Raw genomic sequence first — 22,428 nt, forward strand, 5'->3', positions numbered from 1 at the left:
ATTCATCTCTCCAAGGCTTCTTAATCCTGTTACCATTTACACACCAGAAGTCTTCGTCATTCTCAAATATGCTCTTCCACCCCACCTCCAGTTCGTGTCTCATGAGTGTCATTGTTCCCTAGATTGATGGGTCAACCTTGAGGACGATCTGCATGCAGCATGGCCCACTGCTGACATTCCATCTGAATCTAACCCAGGGCACTGCCCTGATCCGATACAGCACCAAACAGGAGGCGGCCAAGGCCCAGACTGCACTGCACATGTGAGTATCCCAGCCGCGCCCACTTACACAGACACCATGGAGAGGCACACGTGAGTATTCTGGCCCATGCTTAGTTTAAACAAAGATGCAGGAGATTATGCTCAAAAATAGCACTGCCGGGTAAGTAATTGCAAGTCGTGGGTACTGTGGTCTTTTCTGCCTAGCTGAAGATGGACTGTCCTCTGTGTATCATAGGCCAGTAATCACAATTCCAAATGTAAAGGGTTTGTGACATAGTGAGTAAATGTTAACTACCATAAACCCATGCTAACGTTTATGACTATGAGAAAGCTAAGTAAGTGCTGTCCTTTTTTGTAATAGACTGCAGCTGTCTACTGTGTCCTCTGTGTAGGTGATGATGAAATATGGTCTCGGTGGGCAGCAGGGCTGTGTCTGAGGTAGGCCGGACTAGATCAGACAGTGACCGTCCCCTTACTGCAGCTGGCAAACTGGTGGGCAGGAAAAGGCTGATGTGATTCCGTTTGGCCACCGATGCCAGGGCAGAAGACTTGGCAGAGCCCAGTGTATGATGGTGAAGCTGTGGTACCAAGCCAGCCCGAGACAGAGCAGCACTCCATGTGTCTGAGCCTGGGCAGCCGTGACCTTTTCCTTCCCATGGCAAACACATGGCACTAACCTGGTCGTGGGGATCCTCCAGGACCAACCCTCTTCTCCCTTCCCTGGCTGCTGCTGTTGTCAGGTGCTGTTGAGTCGATTCTGACTCATAGTGACCTCATGTGACAGAGTAGAACTGCCCCAGAGGGTTTTCTAGGCTGTCATCTTTATGGGAGCAAATTACCGGGTCTTTTCTCACACAGAGCCACTGGGTGGGTTCAAACCACCAACATTTCAGTTAGCAGCTGAGTGCTTTAACCGCTGCACCCCCAGGGCTTCTCATCTATGTGTGGTATCCTCTAATAGCCTTTGGATGTTTTGAGATTTAGGGACATTCTATTGCTTTAAATCAGTACTTCTTAATTACTTGGAGATCCAGTTAAAAAAGAGGACTCTGGTTCTGTCAGCCTGGGGAGGGGCCTGAGATTCTGCATTCTAACAAGCTAACCCAGATGATTCGATGCAGCTAGTCGAGAACCACACTTTGAATAGTGAGGACTTAAAGTGCTGGGTCCCTATGCTGGTTGTGGGGTTTTCCTCAAATCCATCCCTCTTCCTTCCCCTTTTCCAGGTGTGTGTTGGGAAACACTACCATCCTGGCTGAGTTTGCCACTGATGATGAAGTCAGCCGCTTTCTGGCACAAGCTCAGCCCCCTGCACCTGCAGCAGCCCCGAGTGCGCCGGCCGCGGGTTGGCAGTCGCTGGAGACCGGCCAGAACCAGTCGGATCCTGTGGGACCTGCGCTGAATCTCTTCGGTGGGTCCACGGGGCTCGGGCAGTGGAGCAGCAGTGCTGGCGGCGGCAGCGGGGCCGACCTTGCTGGCGCGTCATTGTGGGGGCCCCCAAACTATTCTTCTAGCTTGTGGGGAGTTCCAACCGTGGAAGATCCCCATCGGATGGGCAGCCCTGCTTCTTTACTACCTGGTGACCTTCTGGGAGGAGGGTCGGATTCAATCTGAACTTAGAACTTTCAACTCTGACCTCGTGACCTTTTTTGGAACAGCAGCAGCACTAACTTGACCTTTTCGTTTTTTTTTTCAACTTGCAATAAATACATTTTTAAAAGGAAAAAAGAAAACGGAGAGAGAAAAAAAGGTGGGTCGTTGACAGACTGTCTGAGCACATAGTTGCCTCCCTTATAACTGCAGTTTTTTTCGTTGGAATCTGAATCCAAAAAGAGAACATATCACTCTTGAAATACTTGAATCATGGACGCCAACCTAGAAAGACAATGTGAAGCGAGTACACGTACCATTTAAATTTAAACACAAAAAAAGTAAAAAAATTAGTTTCTAGTTTTTCACTTTTTTCATGTTATACGGAAGTTGTTGCTAAGAAACATATATACTGAAAAAAAAAATAGCTTTTTAACTTTGTTTGCACTGGGTGTGTTTCCGTCCTTAGGTCTACCATGTCCGGGAGGGAGGGGAATTCAAAAGAATTGTTGGGGGAGGGGGGAGGGAAGACTTGACGGAGCCTCACTTTAAAAACAAAAACACAAAAAACCTAAAAAAAAAAAAAAAATCAAGGAAAAAATTTTGTGATTGGCTGGTTGATAAATACCAGTGTGTTCTGGCACATGTAACTGCCCAGGCATGCTCGTTCTGGTGTGTGTGTGCACGTGTGTTCATGTGCATTCGCGTGCATCCTCTGTCTCTGTGTGTGTGTGCCTCTGTCCTGCCCTCCTCCTCTTCCTCCTTCCCCCACCCTGATTTCTGAGAAAGCTGCAATGCTGGTAGTCCACAGGCTGGCTGGCCGGCCATCTGCTTTGTTTCTGTTTTTTTTTTTTTTTTTAATTTTTAATTTTTTTTTTTTTAAACTATGAGAACACCACAAGCACCGGGAGCCACTGCGCCTACAGCGTCTCCGCTGGGCTGCGTTCGGATGAACAGGGCTTCTTGTCGAGGACAGCAGAGTGCTCCTTTACCTTTGCAGTTAGCCTCAGTGTGACTTTTCCAGAGCTTTCCTCTGACCCAGCAGTAGAGTGGAGCACTGCCAAGTCCAAAACCTTAGGAGAGCAGGAAGTTCCTCTTGGAGCAACTGTGTTTTTGTTTATTTTTGTTTTTAAAACGAGTGGCCGCCAGGCACAGCTCACTATCTCCTGAGTTCCATGCAAGCCTGTTTTGTTAGTTGGAATGGGAACATAAGAAAGTAGCTTTGGATTACATGAAGTCTCAAAAGCAGAAGTGTTCCCCCTTCCTGCCACTTCATAACCTGTGTGATCAGGTATGAGAAATTCATCGCAAAATCAGGTAATGCCGAATTAAATACTTCTCTTGGGTCTCTTCTTTCATTGTGTGAAAACAGAAGAGAGTCCGTTGTGAGCGGCCTCCTGAAAGCACCCGCAGCTCCTTCCTCTCTGCTCCTCTCTTGCTGAGCGTTACCTGTGCCAGGCCGTGGCGTGTTACAGCACCAGGCCATCACTGACAGAAACGTTTACTTAACGAATGTTCTTAAACCAGTGTGTACTTCAAGCGAAAGTTTCCTTTTGTTTCTCTGTGTTGTGTATTTCCTGTGTATGTGGTTTTGCTTAGGCAGGTATAACTTAGCAAAGATTTAAAGTATTGCACCTTTTTTTTTTTTTTGGACCTCTTATTTTTTTCCCTTATAGTGTTGCTTTTTTAAAATTGCGGTATTTAAAGACTTTTTTTTTTTTTAAGTGTCAATGTAGTAGTACTCTGGGCAGAATAGGGGGCAACTTTTAATCCACAGTTATCACCAACATGTATGTACTGATGTTGGAATCAACATGTATAAAACTGCTTATTGTGAAGAGATTTACAGCAGATCCGAAGGGGTACCCTGTTACATGAAGCAGATGGCTAGCGGGGCTGGGCGGGCTGGGGTGGGGGGAGCAAGCAGTACTGTGCTAGCACTTGTGTGGATAGCCCGCGTCTGCATTATACTGTTTAACATAAAGTGCCGACATTCTGTACCAGCAAATACCTGCCCATTCCAACCCTTGGTGGGAGCAGACCTCTGCTGTCCTCGGTGACTCGCTGCTAGTGAGGACAAGGGAGTTTTTCTTTATTTAGCATCTTCAGTGAAGGATACAACAATGCCTAATGTCTTTGACTCGTAGCTTGTGTTTGTGTGTAGGCGGATGAGTGGGTGTCATAGGAAAAGGCAAAAAAACACTTATTTGCATTGAAGTGGTTTTGTGAGACAAAGAACGGGAAGCTCTGTTGTCTTCTTGGTTTACCCTGTTGACGATAAACTTAGCCCCAAAAGAGATTGACATGCATCATTCAAATGAACACACGCTCATCCAAGTCTTTCTGACCCTCTGTGGGTAGGTGGTCAAACTTGAGTTGGCAGCGTCTGGCTTGGTCCCATTGAATGCCTTGTAGGAAAATGACTGTGTCCTCTCCCTGCTCTCCAGTTTCCATCGTCACCACGCCCTTCCACCTCTTCCCACGCACACAGTGTCTTCTTCCAGCCCCGCTGGTTGCTCTCTGGGCGGCGGAGCAGAGCCCTGTCGTGTGTGGTGGCCTCCAGGGGAAGAGCAGCTGTGTTCCGACGTCTAACAGAAGGTGAAATCTTAGTGTCCCTGGGCTAGGAGGCATATCCTGAGGCTCCCATGAGCCAGTGGAGACCCCGTCCACTGCTGCTCTTGGTTCACTGCTATGTCCTGCCCGCCCTCCTCTCCTCCTGCCTGTTGGTTCCTTGACCTGCACTCTGGGTTAGTTGAGTTCCTTACGATACTACGGTGAAAGCCGGGTGCTAGAGCCCCTCTTGTTTACAAGACATACTGAGGGATTTGAAATATGTAAAAATAAACATGAGAAGCTAAAACGTTCTTCCATCATAAGCTTAAAGGGAAAAAAAAATTTTAAACTTTAAAAAAAAAAAAAAAAAAAAGACCAAAAAGTGCGTATAAATATATATACACATATAAATATATATTTTAGATGAAGACTAACTCTGGGAGCATTTAACAGTGTTTTTTGTTTTTTTTTTTTGTTTTTAACATTTCTTTTCCTGCTTTAAAATTTGCAAGCATTCTCAGGAATTCTAGGGTAGGAAGCCAGTTTTTTGAAGATGGTTTATTTAACCATATCTTATCCTAGATAGACGGCTGTTTCTTTCCTGTTAATAAACTTTTACAAGTTCCTGAAACTTCAAAAAGTTTAAAAAAAATTTTTTTACTTAAAAAAAAAAAGTAAGAAAAGCCTCCAAATGTTATTGTCATACTGGGGATCACACATTTTAAAACATGTAGAAAGAAATATTTTTTACAAATTATCAATTTAGCAGCAACTGGTAAATTTGTGATCTTAAAAAAATGGGAGAAGGATTAAGCTTTTTAAGAGCTCTATCATGGGTTCATTTGAAATTGTGTATAATTTAACTGGAGAGCGTTTGGCTTCTGTAAATGGGAATACGATCACTTCACTCCTTTCCATTTAAGACTGTATTGAAATCTCCCCTAGTATTTTTTGCCCTTTTTTTTTTTTTTTTTTTAATTCTTTTCAAAGAAACCCTTCTTCCTGCCCCCCACCCCCAACAAAAGAAAGGAAGGAAGAAAGAAACCACAGCTTACAAAGAGAGAGAGAGTGCGGTTTGGATTGCTGAGAATCTATGTAAAGAGTTAGGAAATATAGGTTAATAATGTTTGGAACAAATTTTAAATATAGGCATTACTAGAGGAGAGATACCTATGGACTGTTGTCTTGATGAAGAATGTCTGTCTGACCTCCGCTTGTTAGGGAGGAGGAGAAAATACAGAAGAATCTAAGAAGGAACAAGTGATTTGACTTTTTTTTTTTTTAGCTCCCAGCTACTGTTGTGCTCATTTTAATTGCTGTTTTGAAGATCTGCTGCTTAATTACCCCCATCCCTCAGCTGGACAGGTGGAGTATTTCCTTTCAGTTTTTGGTGATGTTGAATTCTCCTTTCGTATTCCCTCCTGGGGCTGGGGGTCAGAATTCCCAAGCCTGACCACAGCGTCTTGCAGACATCTAAGCTTAACCAGTGGGAAGGAAACTCCAGCTTGCCAGGTGAAGGGAGCCTGTGGGGTTGCTGCCTGCAATTTCTCTCAAACCGCGTTAGTGCCTTCATACATACACCCAGACATCCTGTGCAGGGGCGGCATGTGTATGTGCTTGTGGTCGAGCCGCTCCACAGACAGGAAGACATTTGCCCGTTAAGGAGATGGGAGTGGTTCTGGACAGGCCTCAAAGGCAGTGGGCTAGATTTAAAATAAGTCAATAAATCAGCACAAATCAAGGAGGCTAAATGTGCTTTTGTGTCTTCAAAATATGGCATGCTAAGTTCCTGCCTTGTGCGTTGACTTCTTCAGGTGTCGTGACAGCTGCGGCGATTCGGGAAGCCTCTCGGTGTTGGGCGGATAGAAAGAGGCTCCTGTTTTTTTGCCCATGTCCTCCTCTGTCGCCTTCCTCCCTCCGTTTTTTTGTCAGCTTGCTGGAAGCTTTGCTTTGTTGGCTGGCAGTGACCTAAGAACAGGCTATAGTGGGGACGTGATGGAAGAGGAGGAGCTCTTCCCTTTTTGTGGTATTCTTTGGCAAGAGCCTTGTCTGCCGGGAGGTTAGGTGACTTCCAGTTCAGTGGGAGCGTTTTCTTCACCACATTCTGGCACATGTATAGGGGCTTGCTGGTCACCTCTCATTCTGTAGACTTATTTTATGGACATTTTGATCATGTAACGTTGAGCTTCCCATGTTCTTACTAGCTTCCATCATTTTTTTAAGCATGTGGCCCCTAGTGACTAGAGGTGCACAGCTCTTAAATGTCACGGGCTTGGCATCGGTCTCTCACACAAGTCGCCAAAAGAAAGGAAGCACCAGTAGGGCGGGGGACATCCTCCACCAGGACGGAAGCCTCGACTGTCGGTTGAGATCCAGTGCCATGACCAGATTCTAGGTGTTAAAAAAAAAGCAAAGTTCAGATCTCCGAGACACTGTGAAGAAATGGATGGCCCATGTAGCATCTCTGATCTTAGTCCCCAAGGCTCAAGATTTTTCAGGTAGACATTTACAGGAGTTACCATACCAACGCAGCAAGTTAAGGCTCCAAAGCAGTCTTTCCTCAATGTCCCCCAGTAAATCAGCGATTTCCGTTTACAGCCATTCAGTTAGTTTGATGTAAAGCAGCTTGATTTTTCTATGACAATGGCTCCTGTTCTAAGAATTTTCCCACCTCTTCTGACATGAATGTAGCATAAGTTAGCAGTTGTTTCTTCCAAGTTCCTGTGGGTCAGATGTGGTGTATAAGGTATGCAGGAAAAAAAAAGGGGGGGGGGAGTTCCTGCCTAAGAATTTGGGAGAGCCTTTATTAATATAACTAGCAGAAACTGGGCTTTCATGGGCTGTTGACTTGTTGCAAATACTTTCACCACATTTTCAGGAAGTGGGACGGTTTTTCAGGAGGGTTACTAGCCAGATTCCATATTGGCCACATGCTTTCTTTTTTTTTTAATTCTCCTTTGATTTTTGGTATTTCGTCATCCTGACACCTCTGTTCAACAGAGTGAAGATGTCTGCGTGCTGAGCAGAAAGCTTACTCCAAGCCTGTTTCTCTGCAGGGTAAACTGGATGTTCTCAGCAGACTTGGCTATGGTCCCCATCTCTAAGATTAGGGAACAATTGAGCATCTATGTAGAAAAGGTCCCATTCTTCTTCATCCTCAGAGCTAAAATTCAGTATATAAAGCATTGTAGGCTTATTGTTTTGGAATTGAGTTTTGTCTTTTGTTTTAGGTATCTGTAAGGTCCTTAACTAGGGATAGAGATACATTTCTAGAGGATTTAGAAAGACAACCAAACTTCTCCAGTGTTTTTGCCAAGTTTGGTCGCACTTCCTGTCTATGCATTAACGGTACACTTCTTGGTGTTACTGCAAAGAGAAATCTTGTTCTTTGTGTTCTCCCTCCTCACGTGGACAACCATGGCCACCTGTGGTCATGCAGATAAAATACCCTAGTCTGTGTGTAGAAAATGAATTGTCGGTCTTGCGACCTTCGTAGTCATTCAGAAAATGGGGTGTGCCCCCGCCCCTCGCTGCATGCTGCACCCTACTCCCTCCTGCTTTATCTGCAAGCACAGGTGCGTTGCCCCCTGCTGTCTAGAAACAGGCACGTGCCAGGGACAGCCTCACTTGATTTCAAAAAAAAAAAAAAGATATTTCCAGTGTCTACGCACACCCTGTAATGTGGTCTATAGGTTTATGGCTGGTGCCAAAGGCGTGTGCATTTTCAGAGATGGTCCCCATTTGTCAGTGATAGCGTTTCTTTCTTGACCTTGAACTTGACAGAGGGGGTGGTGGTATCACATTCTTCAGATTTGGAACAATTGCCAACTCCAGGAACCTATGATTGTGGTAGCTTAATAAAAACATCACTGATTGGCCCCACTGTGCCCGTAACTCCCCCTCCTCAGGCCACCAAAGCCAAGAGGCTGTGAGCATCTGCGGGCTGTGCAGGCAGCACTGGAAAGGGGATGGAGAACTCTCCAGATGCGGGTGGGCAGTTACACGGACAAGGTATGGAGTGCCTACAGAATATTCCTAACGTTGGAGTTGTTTTTAGGCTAGCGGCCTCTTGTAGTAATCACTACTACCACCCAAAGAAGTAGAGAAAGTGACAGAAAGTGCCAGTGTTTGCCTCGCAGAATCTCCACAGGTCCCTTTTCAGTTAACTACACACCCGCATTTGTTTTTCATGAGAAACTATGCATGGCAGGAGCAGCGGTACAAGCCTGACCCCCATGGGTCTCTGCAAGGGTCAGCTGTTGGATCATTATTGTGACAAATACTTGTCCATGGGAGGGAAAGGCCACATACCTTCGACAGCAGAGAATTGTTCTCAGTTTTACATAAAAGGAAAATAGTGTTTTCCTAAAGCACTTTGTGCCTCAGATTATTTCCATACTATGGATCACTGCCTTGGAAGTAAATTCCCAGTAGTAATTGACCCATTTTTAGCCAGTGTTAGTAAGTAGAATTGTTTTTCCCATAAGTGAAATTCCTCTTTACTGCTAATGGTGGGCAGAGAGCCTGCAATATTGTTGTAGCAGAGGCGTGAAGCGAAGTGCTCGTCCCTCCCTTCTCCCCGCCTGGTTTCCTGGACCTCTCCTGAATCTGGCCTTCCTCCTCCTCGGGCTGGCTGCTAAAAGGTGTGCCTGTTTCTCAGAGGGGCGGGTTGTAAAAAGATGGCTGGTGGTGGGATGATGCAGCCTTACTGTCAGGACTAGCCTTACAGCAGAGCTTTTGGGAGAGAACGAGTGTGTATTCTAAATATGTTTGCCAAAAATTGAAAAGGGGGTAATTTATGCAAAACAAAGACCTTTGGAACCTTTAAGAAATTACGGACCTTTTAAAGGTAGCGTAGTTTTTTCACCAAGTGATGCATTCACCTTGACACTTCTTGCCAGAAAGTTTGGGATAAGCTAGAAAAATTGTGTTTAAAACACCACGCCACCCCCCTTTTTAATTTTTTCCAAGGAATTATTTGTGTAGTATTTCTGAATTGTGCCTTTGTGAGTACAGAGACCGCCTTCTTTAGGGAGATGCTGTCCAGTGGGATGAAACAGAAAGATGGTCAGCTTAGTCTTTAGGGGAGTCTGACTTTCTCCTGGCAGCCCCCAGGGCAGCCGTGGACTTCTCACTAGCATCAATATTGCACAGTGTTGCTTGTGGAAGAGACTCTGGGGCCCAGGAGAGGAGAAAATCAGGTAAAGGAGCACCCAGGACTCTGTTGAGACCCAGGTTGGCCCAAGAGTGCAGGTTGAATCTCTGTCTGTATTACCTAGTTGTACTTGGGTACACGGACGCATGCATGGCTGTGGCCATCTTTTCCTTTTTCTGTAAGCACTGAAGAACTGAAATATGGTGATGTCTGTGACGCACTCTTGCATGTCAAGAAGGCGTTTTCTAGCTTCTGCCACACGCAGGGCATAGAGCGCATCCCATCCTGAGTCTTTGTCGCGGGAAGGCCATCCTTTCCCAAATCGGAGTCCTGTATTGTTGCCGTTTATGCGAGAAGGGCGCGGCACACGAGGGAAAAGGTTTTGAAAAAGTAAGGTCAAAGTGTCCGAGAAAGAAAAGAGAAAAATCTGAAATCGTATTTTGTTTCTTCAGAACTATTTTATAAGCATGGAAACCTGCAGTGTCTATTCATGTGTGTTTAGGCTTGTTTTAAACGATTCCACCTCTTCTCCCCACTTTCAGTCTTCTAAAGAAATATTACGTGAATGCTAAGGGCCGTTTCCGTAGTTCTCCCAGACTCCCCCAAAGAGGAGAACAGCCCCTCCGCGAGATCCCTTCTGCTGCCTTCGGGGAGACGCAGGGAGGCCAGGCGAGATGCCGCCGCTTGCGTTGCATCACTCTCGTTCCTCTCAGATGGCCTTGAAATGTATTATTATGCAAATGTGAATTTTGATACTGAATTTAAGAAGAGGTCGCTGAGTTTGTTGTCTTTGTTTTGTTTTTTTCCCAAAAAAAGTCCCACATGTAGTCATCGTTGCTTCTTTATTTTGTATCACGAATTAATTGTAACTATGCATTCTGCAAAAGGCGGGGAGGAGAGGACCGAAGGGGAAAAGAAGTGGCTTTGCATCCTTGTTCTACAGTTTCTGTGTCCATGGTGTCCCATGTCCTGGAGGGGGAGGGGAGCGAGATGCTGGCAGGTCAGCACAGTGAAGTGGGAGAGACCCCGGAGGGAGTCCTCTCTGGGTCACAGGCAGGCCTGATAAAGCCAGGCAAATTCCAGGGGCCTGCAGCAGTCCCTATAAAGACCTGATACAGCACTCAGTCCTAGCCGCGCAGTGTTAACCCCGTGTGACAGTGGGACCCCTGCAGCTCCAGTGTCCTGTGGGAAAAAGTACTCATCCTTTCCTGGATTCAGACCCTTTCAAGCTCAGGAAACCGTGCTGACCTTCAAGCTAATCTGTATGTCAATTCCAGAAAGATCCTCCTCTCTCTCTCTTTTCATTTTCCTTCTTTTTTGTTTTTTTAAGAGTCGGAAGTGAACTTACACTAAATTACAAGGAAATTGTCTTCTTCTGCCGGGAAGACGGCTGTTGCTTGGAAGGCAAAAAAGGATCCCCTTCCCCATCCGCTCTCTCCCCCTACCACCCCGCCAAATGTCATCCCTGCCCCCCTTGCAGCCAGTGAGCAGTGAGGTGTTTGACACAGGACGCCTGCACTTTCCTCTTGGTCCTAACAGAGTTCCTTTACTGGTCTTGCCTGTGGTACATCGAGGCATCTGCATCGCCCTGGTCTAGGAACCATTGGTAACAACCAGTACCCCGAGCAAGAGCTGGCTCTCCTGTACTCACTGTTGTCCATACAGCCCTTTCTGTTGGTGATGTTCACAGTCCTGTAACCAGTCATAGACTTGATCCCCGTCTCCTCGGGCCTGTGCCGGGCTGCTCAGGCATGATCTCATCAGGGCTCCAATCTGTTAGATTGCCTTTAAACAAAAACCAACAAAATGAAAAAATAAAATCCTGACGTTTCAACTGTCTGACACAAAGCGATACCTCCAGGTCCATTTCCCTCTTGCTGTGTAAACCCTTCACTCCTCTCCCCTTTTCTGACACCAGTAGGTTATCCTTTTTAAAATATGAACATGTAAATAGCAGGATAACTTTTTAAAAATTTCTTTGCTGTGAAAGTAACCCTAAATAGGATGTTTTCCATTTTTTAAGCCATCATATGTTTCAGATCTTCTTTCTTGTGTAAGAGGTAAAAGCAGAGCAGGTCAGAGGAGTGGGTTTGTGTTTGTGGGGTGTCTCTCTCTCTGTGGCCTCTCATACACGGTGACAGCAGACTGCTGTTGGAGCCCTAGTTCCACAGGGCGGGGAGTGTCTGAATCCCTGTCTTCCAGAAGACCCACCCCTGCCGGGGACTCCAGAATGTTTACTGTGCTGGAAGACCTCGAGCTCTCAGCCTCTCCTGGTTCAAAAGTGCACACCCTTGACTCACTGAGTAGAATTCTGTAGTTCACAAAGGGAAATAGTCCCTTGCGTTTCTATTTGGAGATGTAGGCATCATCGCCTCCTGGCTTTGTGAAGCTTTGGAAATGGCTTTTCTTTCTTACCGAGAAGGAAACTCACCTAAAGAGATGTGCAAACAGCCACCCTGGAAGGTGGGTGCCTCCTGAGACCTTTCTCACATCCATGAGTCTTAAATACATTTGTTAAATTTGTTAAATACATTAACAAACGCTGCTTGCCAGGACCTGTCAGCTACTGCTCTCTGAAATTTGGGCACCCACAAGGCACGGTTGGAATGGATAATTGGGCATAGCTTCTTCTTCACAACCAATCTCCTTCCCCCCATCTTAGAAACCCTCCTTCTGTTAAGACGACTCTTTAGTTTGCTCCTCACCCGTCTTGGCATAGTGACGACTTCCTTTGAGGGGAAGAAGCTTGGTTATAAGTATATGTATATTATCCACCCGCCTTTTGGTTTGGGCGCTGTCGCCCCAGGGTGTTTATTTGGAGACCCCTTTCCTCTCCATCTCCTTCCTCTGAGCCCCATAAATTCTTCCCGTCCTTATACCCCTCGATGATGCTCCCAAAGGGCTTTCTAACCTCTGAACTTCTTTCCGGGACACTCCCCCACCGCTACCCATTGCGCACACCAGTGACCAAAGTGTATCCAGCGATCTCACAGAAGACATCAAAATGGTGCACCGCGAACGTGCTCAGACACGTGCACAAGCTTCTGCACCCTTGGCCTTAATCTCAGTGTGACGTAAGGTGCAGGAACGTTTTCAACAGGTTTTCAAAAAACCCTTCTGGGAGGCAAAAAAAAAAAAAAAGGCAGATGCAGCAGCTCAACCGTGCCCTAACTCTCCACTCTTTGCTCACAATGTCCCATTCTGTACCCACCCCACCCCACCCCCACTTTGAGTAACCAAAAACAGATGACAAAAGCAACCTGAGGAGAGGTTTCTGGACTATTTTCTCTTTCTCCATCGAGGTGGAGACACGAAATGCTGCTTTGGGTTCCATAATCCTAGGGGGCTATGTTTACATAGTAAAATACATCCTACCAAATCAGGAAACCACAATGAGTGGGCCTCACTTCAGTGAGCGTTAGGTCACTGGGGCTGAGCCAGAGAAGTGAGAGACCTGGGGCGGGGGCAGAGGAGGAGGGATGGAGAAGTCCTGTTTTAATTATTTGTGACACGTTACTCTCTCCCTCCTCGGCGCCTGCCTTCACTTCTCTTCTTGCCCCCTTTAAACAGAAGGTGCAGAGAAGGGCATCAAACAGAGGCTGGGTTTTGATTAAAAGGCAGCTCTCCAACTTTGCACACAAACAGGTAACAGGAAGGTACAGCAGAAACCCTCTCACCTGAAACACTGTCAGCAGAAACAAAACCTGTAAAAATGACTCAGTAGCTGTGCACATGTTGATGCTCTCTGCAAGTTACCTAGAAGTGTTTTGTTTTTCTTATACTTGAAATAGCTTTTACAATATTATTTTGGTGGCTTGCTTTTCTCTCTTCCGGTGGGCAGTAGAGAAAGTTGACAGTGGTGTTTTAGGAAGCTTGTGGGGAGAAAAGGGAGGATATGGCATTGTCTTTTTTTTTTTTTTTTTAATAACATGGAGGTTTAGTCAAACTCCCATATGTTGGATTGCTCCTCATATTACTGGTTTTACATGGACACAGAAACTAGGCACTTTGGAGGTGCACTTGCATGCAGGCTGGGCCCCCCTTTTCTATATTTTATTTTACTATTTTAGTATAGTGGTACTTAAAATCACTGGTTCACTTAAAAAACAATAAAATGTTAAACTCTACTAATGTACAAATAAGCTGCAAAGTTGCATTTTATGTGTATTTTTTGCCATAGCAGGTACTGTATTTCTCATGCTGGATTTAAAAAAAAAAAATCAAAAACAAAAAAAACTAAAGGGTGGTGTTTTATTGGATTGTGTCAGGTTGAGTAATAAGGAATTAAGTCGTCGTCATTTCATTAAAACTGAGAGATGATGTAATGCATATATAAGAGTTTTCTGAAGGGTTTTTTTTGGGCTTTTAAACAGCTTATTTTTGTTTTTGTTTAGTTTTTTTTTATTTTATTTTATTTTGGAAAGATATGATTGTATTATGTGCAACTCAGTTGCTTACATTATAACTACAAAATATTTTTTGGGTTCCTGGAAAAAAAAAAAGAAAAAAGACTAATAAATGTGTTTGGCTGCTAAGCATTTACTGTTGTGGTTTCCTGTTTTATTTTGCCAATTTAATTTGCTCGTTTGTTGAATACTTGTATTTTTTTCTACTCTTCTCTTCTTGCTTCATACATTTAAAACGATCAGAAAGTCAGTATCCGAAGATGGGCCTCAACCCTTTTTATGTTCTAGGGCCTCAACTCTGTCCATCTTGTTTCTGTTGTTCACGCCATTGGGTTGGGCAGTTAGTCTGTGTTGCTTGCTGCCTGCCACAGGGCAGGGGTCACATCCTCTGAAAGAAATTGATGTTTTCCTCCCACCTTTTGTTGTTGTCTTTTTTAATCCCGGTTTGTCTCTGGAATGATAACAAGGGAGCAGAGGCCAGAAGAGAGAAGACGCATGCCTAGAGCTGGGCTGCTGCACACAGGGGAGATTCCAGCAAGCTAGCTCCATCCGGAAGATGCCACACCGAGGTCTCCCCTCCGTGTGTGGGCTGCTGCACCTCTGCTGAGGAGATGACAACCTTAACCTTCAGACTAGGTTTCCCCGTGACTCAACAGACAGTTTCGTACTTATTGTTAGCTGCTAAATAGAGACTTGGTAGATGTGCAATCATGAAACACTTCTAGAATGGCAAAGGGGAGGAGCAGAAGGGAACTACCATATTTTTCACAAATAACGTATGTGTTAATTCATTTTCTTGCCAACTGTGCAGCCCTCCCCCCATACCCCTAATGCTCGTTATTTTCGTAAGCACACTTTGCCAGTTTTTTTTAACACGTTGCTGACGTCAGTTGACGCTACAAAGACAAACTATGAAGTAGCAGGACTAACCTAATGGATTCGCTTAGGACGATCTGATAAGGTTTTCGTATTCACCTGTTGAGCTGATGTGCTATATTTATCAAATTCATAGAAACACAGTTGTAGCTGTTTACTTTCTGATTACTGGGGGACCACCAAACTTGATCCGTGACTTCTTGAATATGGCTTATACTTATAATTCGGATCAAAGCTAACATTTTTAGACTATACCCATAAGCAGGAGATTGAAGACAATCAACAGAACAGTGTGGTTTACCTGTAATATGGGAGGACGGGTAAAGGAGGCTGAAATTCACTTCCCAGGAGTGTCACAAGACATGCACAATATATGCATGGACACACCATGCCGGAACTGTTTCTACTTTCATCGCTTCAGAGAGTTACATATGTAGGCATGTTATTGATATTGGCGCATTATTTGCGAAATCAATACGGTAATATTTTCTAATTCCCAGGTACCTTTGTATCTGGCTTAATTCTAGAACGGTGTGTGTGGTAGGTAGCAGGAAGTCTTTTTCATGATGAAACTTAAGATTCAGAATAATTACCAAATAATAGGAAACACTGCCTACTATAAGCTGTCGCTGTCTAGGGACGCCACATACATTCACTCATTTCACTGAAACTTGTCTCAGTCCTTCGTGAAGCCATAACAGGAACCCAGATTGGATTCCAAAGCCTGAGCTGTTTTTATCTTGCCAAGATGCCTCTGCTGAAAAACACCTGGGCTTCTGAGAAAAGCTAGGGGATGGTCTTAACCCATACCATCCAACTCTTATCATATAAGAAGTAAACACTGGAAGGCATGGGGTGAGATGTACTAGATGCCAATTGCAAGAAGGTGTTATTACTGATGAACAGAGATCATTGCAAAAACTATGAAGACCTTCATCACCAAAGACTTTAACTATGAATATTTAAAAAACGCATAAAGGGAAAAGGCACTGTAGGACTGTATTGGTTGTCCAGACTAGCATCTGACTCCATCTTCCTCACCACTGTGTGACCTGCCATCATCTTGGGTGACTTCAGTGTCCACATGAAAAAATCCATCTAAACTCCCAGGCTTCTCAACTCCTTCCTCTAGTATTCTCATAAAAAAAAACCCCAAACCCGTTGCTGTCGAGTTGATCCCGACTCTTAGTGACCCTACAGGACAGAGCAGAATTGCCCCACAGGGTTTCCAAGGAGTGCTTGGTGGATTCGAACTGCTGACCTTTCAGTTAGCAGCCAAACTCTTAACCACTACGCCAGCAGGGTTTCCAGTGCTAGCTTCAGCCTCCTTGACCATGGCCTCCTGTCCTCCCCACTGGCACCCACTCCTTTGCTGTGCTTGGACCTCACTGACCTCTCCCACATGCTGGCCCATCTGCTGTTTTCCAGTCCATAGGCCCTCTCCTTTTCCTCAGTGCCCTCCAACTCTGGTTTAGATTTTATAACCCATAATTTCAATAGCATGCTTGATAACACCCATAAATTCACTTGCCCCTCTGTGTTCTTGACATCTATGTTTCAAAACTCCAACTTTACAAAAGCCCTATTTTCTATTGTTAGCTGCCATCGAGTCAACCCCAAGTTACGGCAACCTCATGCACAATGGTAGTGGACTGTTTTGATCCATAGGGTTTTCATTGGCTGATTTTAGGAGACTGATGTACAGGCCTTTCTTCCTAGTCTTAGTCTGGAAGCTTCACTGACACCTGTTCAGCACGACACCCAACATGCAAGCCTCCACTGACAGATGGGTAGTGGCTGTGCTTGAGGTGCGTTGGCCAGGAATTGAACCAGGGTCTCTCGTATGGAAGGCAAGAATTCTACCACCAAACCAACACTGCCTTCACTTCTTGTTTTCTACCAGACCCAAAGCAGCCCAGCATTGCTGTAAAACAAGTCATTACAGGCAGTCCCTGGGTTACATAGTAGTTAGGAACCAACTCCTGTAAACCCATTGCTGTAGGACAGAGGAGAACTGCCCCATAGAGTTTCCAAGAAGCGCCTGGTAGGTTCGAACCGCCGACCTTTCGGTTAGCAGCCGTAGCTCTTAACCACTATGCCACCAGGGTTTCCCCAACCCCTGTAAGGCCTAATAAAAATACAAGGTACATACAGTGGTTTGTAATAACAAACGGGCACTACATTGTGATGCACATCAAAACATTATTACTATATTATGTTAAAGATGTTTTAGTGTATCTGGAAGTATTCAATGTTTTTAATGCATAGAAAGTTACACTCTATACTAAGACAAGTACTTGACTAACTGACATTAGATACCAGTACCTAATTGTTCTGATTTATGTACAAATTCATCTTAAAGGCAGACTTAGGAATGGAACTTGAGGACTGCCTATACAGGGCTCCCAAAAGTCACCTGAGGACTCCCATATGTTCACTGTACTAACTACCAGTGGCCCCGATGCTGCAGAGCGGGTTTCCAGTGCTCAACAGCTCACTCTCCTTTCACAACAGTTACTGAAAACCTTTCCAAACTCAAGCCATCGCCCTGTCCCTCAGTCTCAGCTGAGGACTTTGTCCGCTAATACATAGAGAAAAGTAGATATATCACAAAAATCCCCTCAGATTCCTGCTTGCAAACTATCAGCTACTTAAATGTGTATGTACCCTTTCTTCTCTGTGGAAAGAGATGATGGAGAAGCTCAATATCATCTGTCAGAACAAGGCCAGGGGCCAACTGTGGAACAGACCATCAATTGCTCATATGCAAACTCAAGTTGAAGCTGAAGAAATCAGAACAACTCCACAAGAGCCAAAGTATGAAGTTGAATATACCCTACCTGAATTTGGAGATCATCTCAAGAATAGATCTGACGCATTGAACACTAATGACTGAAGACCAGACGAGTTGTGGAATGACATTAAGGACATTCATTGTATATGAAGAAAGCAAGAAGTAATTCAAAAACCAGGAAAGAAAAGACCAAAATGGATGTCAGAAGTTGCTCTTAAACAAATAATCCTAGATGCTGGACTGTGTGAAGAAGAATGGGGCATCAGGATTAGAGGAAGACTCATTAACAACCTGTGTTATGCAGATGACACAACCTTGCTTGCTGAAAGTGAAGAGGACTTGAAGCACTTACTGATGAAGATCAAAGACCACAGCCTCAGTATGAATTATACCTCAACATAAAGAAAACAAAAATCTTCACAACTGGACCAATAAGCAACATCATGATAAACAGGGAAAAGATTGAAGTTGTCATGGATTTCATTTTACTTGAATCAACCATCAATGCCTGCGGAAACAGCAGTGAAGAAATAAAAAGACGTTGCATTGGGTAAATCTGCCACAAAAGATCTCTTTAAAGTGTTCAAAAGCTAAGATGTCACTTTAAGGACTAAAGTGTGCTGAGCCATGGAGTTTTTGCCACCTCATATGCATGTGAAAGCTGGACAATGAATAAGAGAGACTGAAGAAGAATTGATGCCTTTGAATTGTGACTGAATATTGAATATATCATGGACTGCCCGAAGAACAAACAAATCTGTCTTGGAAGAAGTACAGCCAGAATGCTCATTAGAAGCAAAGATGGTGAGACTTCATCTCACATACTTTGGTCATGTTGTCAGGAGGGATCAGTCCCTAGAGAAGGACATCATGCTTGGTAAAGTAGAGGGTCAGTGAAAAAGAAGAAGACCCTCAATGAGGTGGATTGACACAGTGGTTGCAACAATGGGCTCAAGCATACAACGACTGTGAAGATGGCTCAGGACCGGGCACTGTGTTGTTCTGTTGTACATAAAGTTCCTATGAGCCGGAACTGACTCAACAACACCTAACAACAACATAGTAAAATCCTAGGTAATCTCATCAACCTCATGGGCCCTTCTTCTTCTCATTGATCTTTAAAGTTTGAAGTGCCCCTGGGTTCAGTCCTGAATCTTCTAGTTTCTAGTCATATGACTGCACTGTATGAGTTCAACCAGCTCTGTGTTTTTAAATATATATCCCCTTCCTGTCCAAATTATATCTCCAATCTGTTAATCTCCTGACAGTCTATTCAACTGCCTCATTGCCTGTCTACCTATAAGTCTACTTAATCCCTCCACCTTTGTCAAATCTACTCCATCCTCTGTCTTTTCCATTTCAGTAAATGGCACCACCATTCACCTAATTGTTCAAACCCACAGCTTCTTCACATTGATCATTTCATCCATCAGGATGCCCCATCAGCTCTATACTACATATATATCCAGAAATGGTCCACATCTCTTAGGATCTCATTACAACCAACTGTTGATTTCAACCTCCCTTGGTTCTAACCTGGATGATCACTGCAATAGCTTCTTACTAGTCTACTGACTACTGCTTAAGCCCACCCCCGACTATCCTCTACAGAGTAGCCATAATCTGTTCATGTCACTAACCTCCATTGGTTTCTCCTTACACTTAAAATCCACACTCCTCACCATGGTCCTTAAGTCCCACACAATCTGATTTCATCCCCTCTGCTTCCCCTGAACTCCATTTTACCTTAGCCGTTAGCTTTCCTGTCTCTTAATAACACCGAGGCTGTCACACATATTTTTCTCTGGTGGGAATACTCCTTCCCAACAGCTGTGCATGGTCTCTGATCACATTTGAGGCCTTCATTGTCCTATCAGAAATAGCTGTCACCACCCCTCATCCCCACCCTTAATTACTCTCTATATTTCCTTCATAGATCTTACCACTCCCTAAAAGTGTCTTTTGTTAGTTGTTTCCTTACTTTTTATTCTTCAATTCCCTGACTGGAATCTAAACACCGGAAGAGGCAGAAGTCTTCTGTGTTGTTTACCTACTCTGTTGTCGTTAGGTCCGTCTAGTTGGTTCTGACTCAAAGGGACACTATGTACAACAGAACAAAACACTGCCTGGTCCTCTGCCATCCTCACAGTCGTTGCTACGCTTGGGCCCACTGTTGCAGCACTGTATCCATCCATCTCGTTGAGGGTCTTCGTCACTGACCCTCTATCTTACCAAGCATGATGGCCCTCTCCAGGAACTGATCCCTCCTGATAACACATCCAAAGTATCTGAGACATAGTCTTGGCATCCTTCTAAGGAGCATTCTGGTTGTACAAACTCTAGGGCCTAAAATTCCTATGGCTTTAATTTTCATCTATGTTAAAAAAAAAAATTGCCGTTAAGTCAATTTCTAACTCATAGGGACCCTATAGGACAGAGTAGAACCACCCCCACAGGGTTTCCAAGGCTGTAAATCTTTATGGGACCAGACTGCCACATCTTTCTCCCATGGAGCAGCTGGTGGGTTCAAACCACCAACCATTCAGTTAGCAGCTGAGTGCTTAACCACTGTGCCACCAGGGCTCTTTATAATGCTAATGGCTCCTAAATTTATATTTCCAACCCTCACCGTTGAGCTCCAGACCTGTGTATACAGTTGCCTATTCATTATTTCAAACCGCTTGGATATCTTTATGGAAATGCAAACTCAGTGAATCCAGAACACCTGGATCCTGCCCGCTTGCTCCACCTCCCACCCCACGGCAAATGGCAGCACCAGTCATCCAAGGATAAAATATAGGGGCATCCTTGACTCTGCCCTTCCCGTTACTTCTATAACTAATCCATCACCAAGCTGGTTGATTTTATCTATTAAACTCTTAAGCCTGTTCCTTCATTTCCTCAGCCACTTCCCTTGTCCAAGGTAGACCACATACACCACTACGTCTTATCTAGACCACTGCTTTAGCCCAACTGGTTTCTCACTTGGCATTTTCTCCAGTTCCCCTGTCCCCAATCAATTCTATACATAATAGCCAGAGTGATATTTGTCAGAACACAAATCTGATCAAGTCATCCTCCAGCATAAAGCCCTAGATGGCTTTCCATTGCTTAGAATAAAGCCCCAAATAACTGTATCATTTCCAACAAGGCTTCATAGTCTGGCTTCCATCTACTTCTCCAAACTCAATTCCCTTCCTCTCACCTATGCCCTCTCCACTCCAGCCTCATCACCCTATTTTCAGTTTTTCCATGGTCCTCCCTGCTTCCCACTCCAGCTCATTTCCTTGTCAACCACGCCCTCCCCCGAGTTTAGCTGGACTTCAGAGAGCCATATTTCTTGCTTTCAGACCAGTAATTAGATTGATGTTTTGGTGATTGGATTGTCTGCCGTACTGAACAAAGACCCAAGAGAGTTGACCATCGTATTCCCATGCCTAGTACAATGCCTGGCAGGTAGTACACACCATTGTGGAAATGAATGATCCTAATGGGTTACAGGATGTTATGTCAAGAAACTGTCTAAGTTAAGGAACCAGGTTTTAAAAGGCCTAAGATAAAAACAAGGATAGATAAAAAGAGAAAACAGAAGACTTGTTCATTGAATTAGGGCACAAGAGAGATCCAAAAATAAAATCCGATTTAGAGATATTGCTTTAGGTAATGAAGACAGCCAGCTGGAAGTGTCTAGATGGCCTTTGAACATCAAGAATCCAAATTGTGAAGAGCCCTTGGACTCAGAAGGTAAGACTTGGAGATGGGAAAGCAGTTTCCAAGGGGAGAAGTAGGTTAAACCGTAAGGAAGTTCCCACCACTTCCTTTTCCAGGAGTGAGAGGAAGAAGGAAAGGTCATCGAAAGTAGACCAAAAAAAGGAAAAGCAGTATAATTTAGTTTTCAAAGCAGAAGATTTATCAAAAAATGTTAACTACTCCAATCAGCTACGGTGGATGAATGAGTACAGGAAGCAGACCTTTTTAAAATTGTTTTGAATTGGTAATTATTAAATAAAATAATTTTTAAAACTTTTTGTTTCAAAAACCAAAACAATCTAGAGATGGACACTGGGAGCTGTGGCTTCAGCTCTGTCCCTGTCTACTTCGTTCCTGCGTGCTCTGCCTCCCCTCCCCCCATTTTGTTAGCTTCTTGTGTGTCTTTCCAGTATGTCTTTATGCAAATATACCCATTGCCATCGAGTGGGTTCCAACTCACAGCAACCCTATAGGACATGCTAGAACTGCGCCATAGGGTTTCCAGAGCTGTAATCTCTATGGGAGTAAACTACCACATCTTTCTCCCTCGAGCTGCTGGTGGGTTTGAACTAATGACCTTTCATTAGCAGCTGAGCACTACGCCACTACGCCACCAGGGCTCCTTATGCAGATCTAGGCGAACATATATTATTGTGGGAAGGGGCCTTTCGATTTGTCAATTAAAGAAAGACGGTGGTGATGAATGAGAGTGTGGTTTGAAGGAAGGGTGGAGGGCAGAGTGGCATCACAGTGCTTAGGAATGAAGGGGGGAGAGGGACTCACTTGCTGGGCACAGGTGTCCCAGACACAGGTCCAGGGAGTCAGCATCTTCTCTGCCTTCTCTCAATTCAGTCCTGGGGATCATCAGCCACATTTCACAGGTGAGAAGACCCAAGGGCTGAAAAGTGAGTAACTTGCCCAAGTGACACAGCTAAAAAGTGGCAGTGCCAGGCATGGTTGGTGAAGAGGCAGCCAGAGAATTCAGACTCCACGGTACGAGACAAATACCAGGGCAAGTGAAGATGTTTCTATGGTGGAAGAGACCCGTGCCTTTAAAAAAGATCAGTGGGGAAAGGAGGTAA

The 22,428-nt window shown here is 44.6% G+C and overlaps 1 protein-coding gene across 8 annotated transcripts in view; it reads left to right on the plus strand.

The window, feature by feature from the left end:
• Window positions 1–1,918, plus strand: part of TNRC6B (trinucleotide repeat containing adaptor 6B) — a 296,019-nt gene extending 294,101 nt beyond the window's left edge. For all 8 annotated transcript variants that reach the window (XM_049885184.1, XM_049885177.1, XM_049885180.1 and 5 more), the window contains 2 exons: window positions 123–262; window positions 1,449–1,918. In XM_049885184.1, the coding sequence (XP_049741141.1) occupies window positions 123–262; window positions 1,449–1,836 (528 nt within the window). In that variant the 3' untranslated portion in view covers window positions 1,837–1,918. The remainder of the gene's footprint in view (window positions 1–122; window positions 263–1,448) is intronic.
• Window positions 1,919–22,428: the final 20,510 nt, after the last annotated feature.

Source organism: Elephas maximus, chromosome 4 (assembly GCF_024166365.1).
Source record: "Elephas maximus indicus isolate mEleMax1 chromosome 4, mEleMax1 primary haplotype, whole genome shotgun sequence".
Taxonomy (NCBI): domain Eukaryota; kingdom Metazoa; phylum Chordata; class Mammalia; order Proboscidea; family Elephantidae; genus Elephas; species Elephas maximus.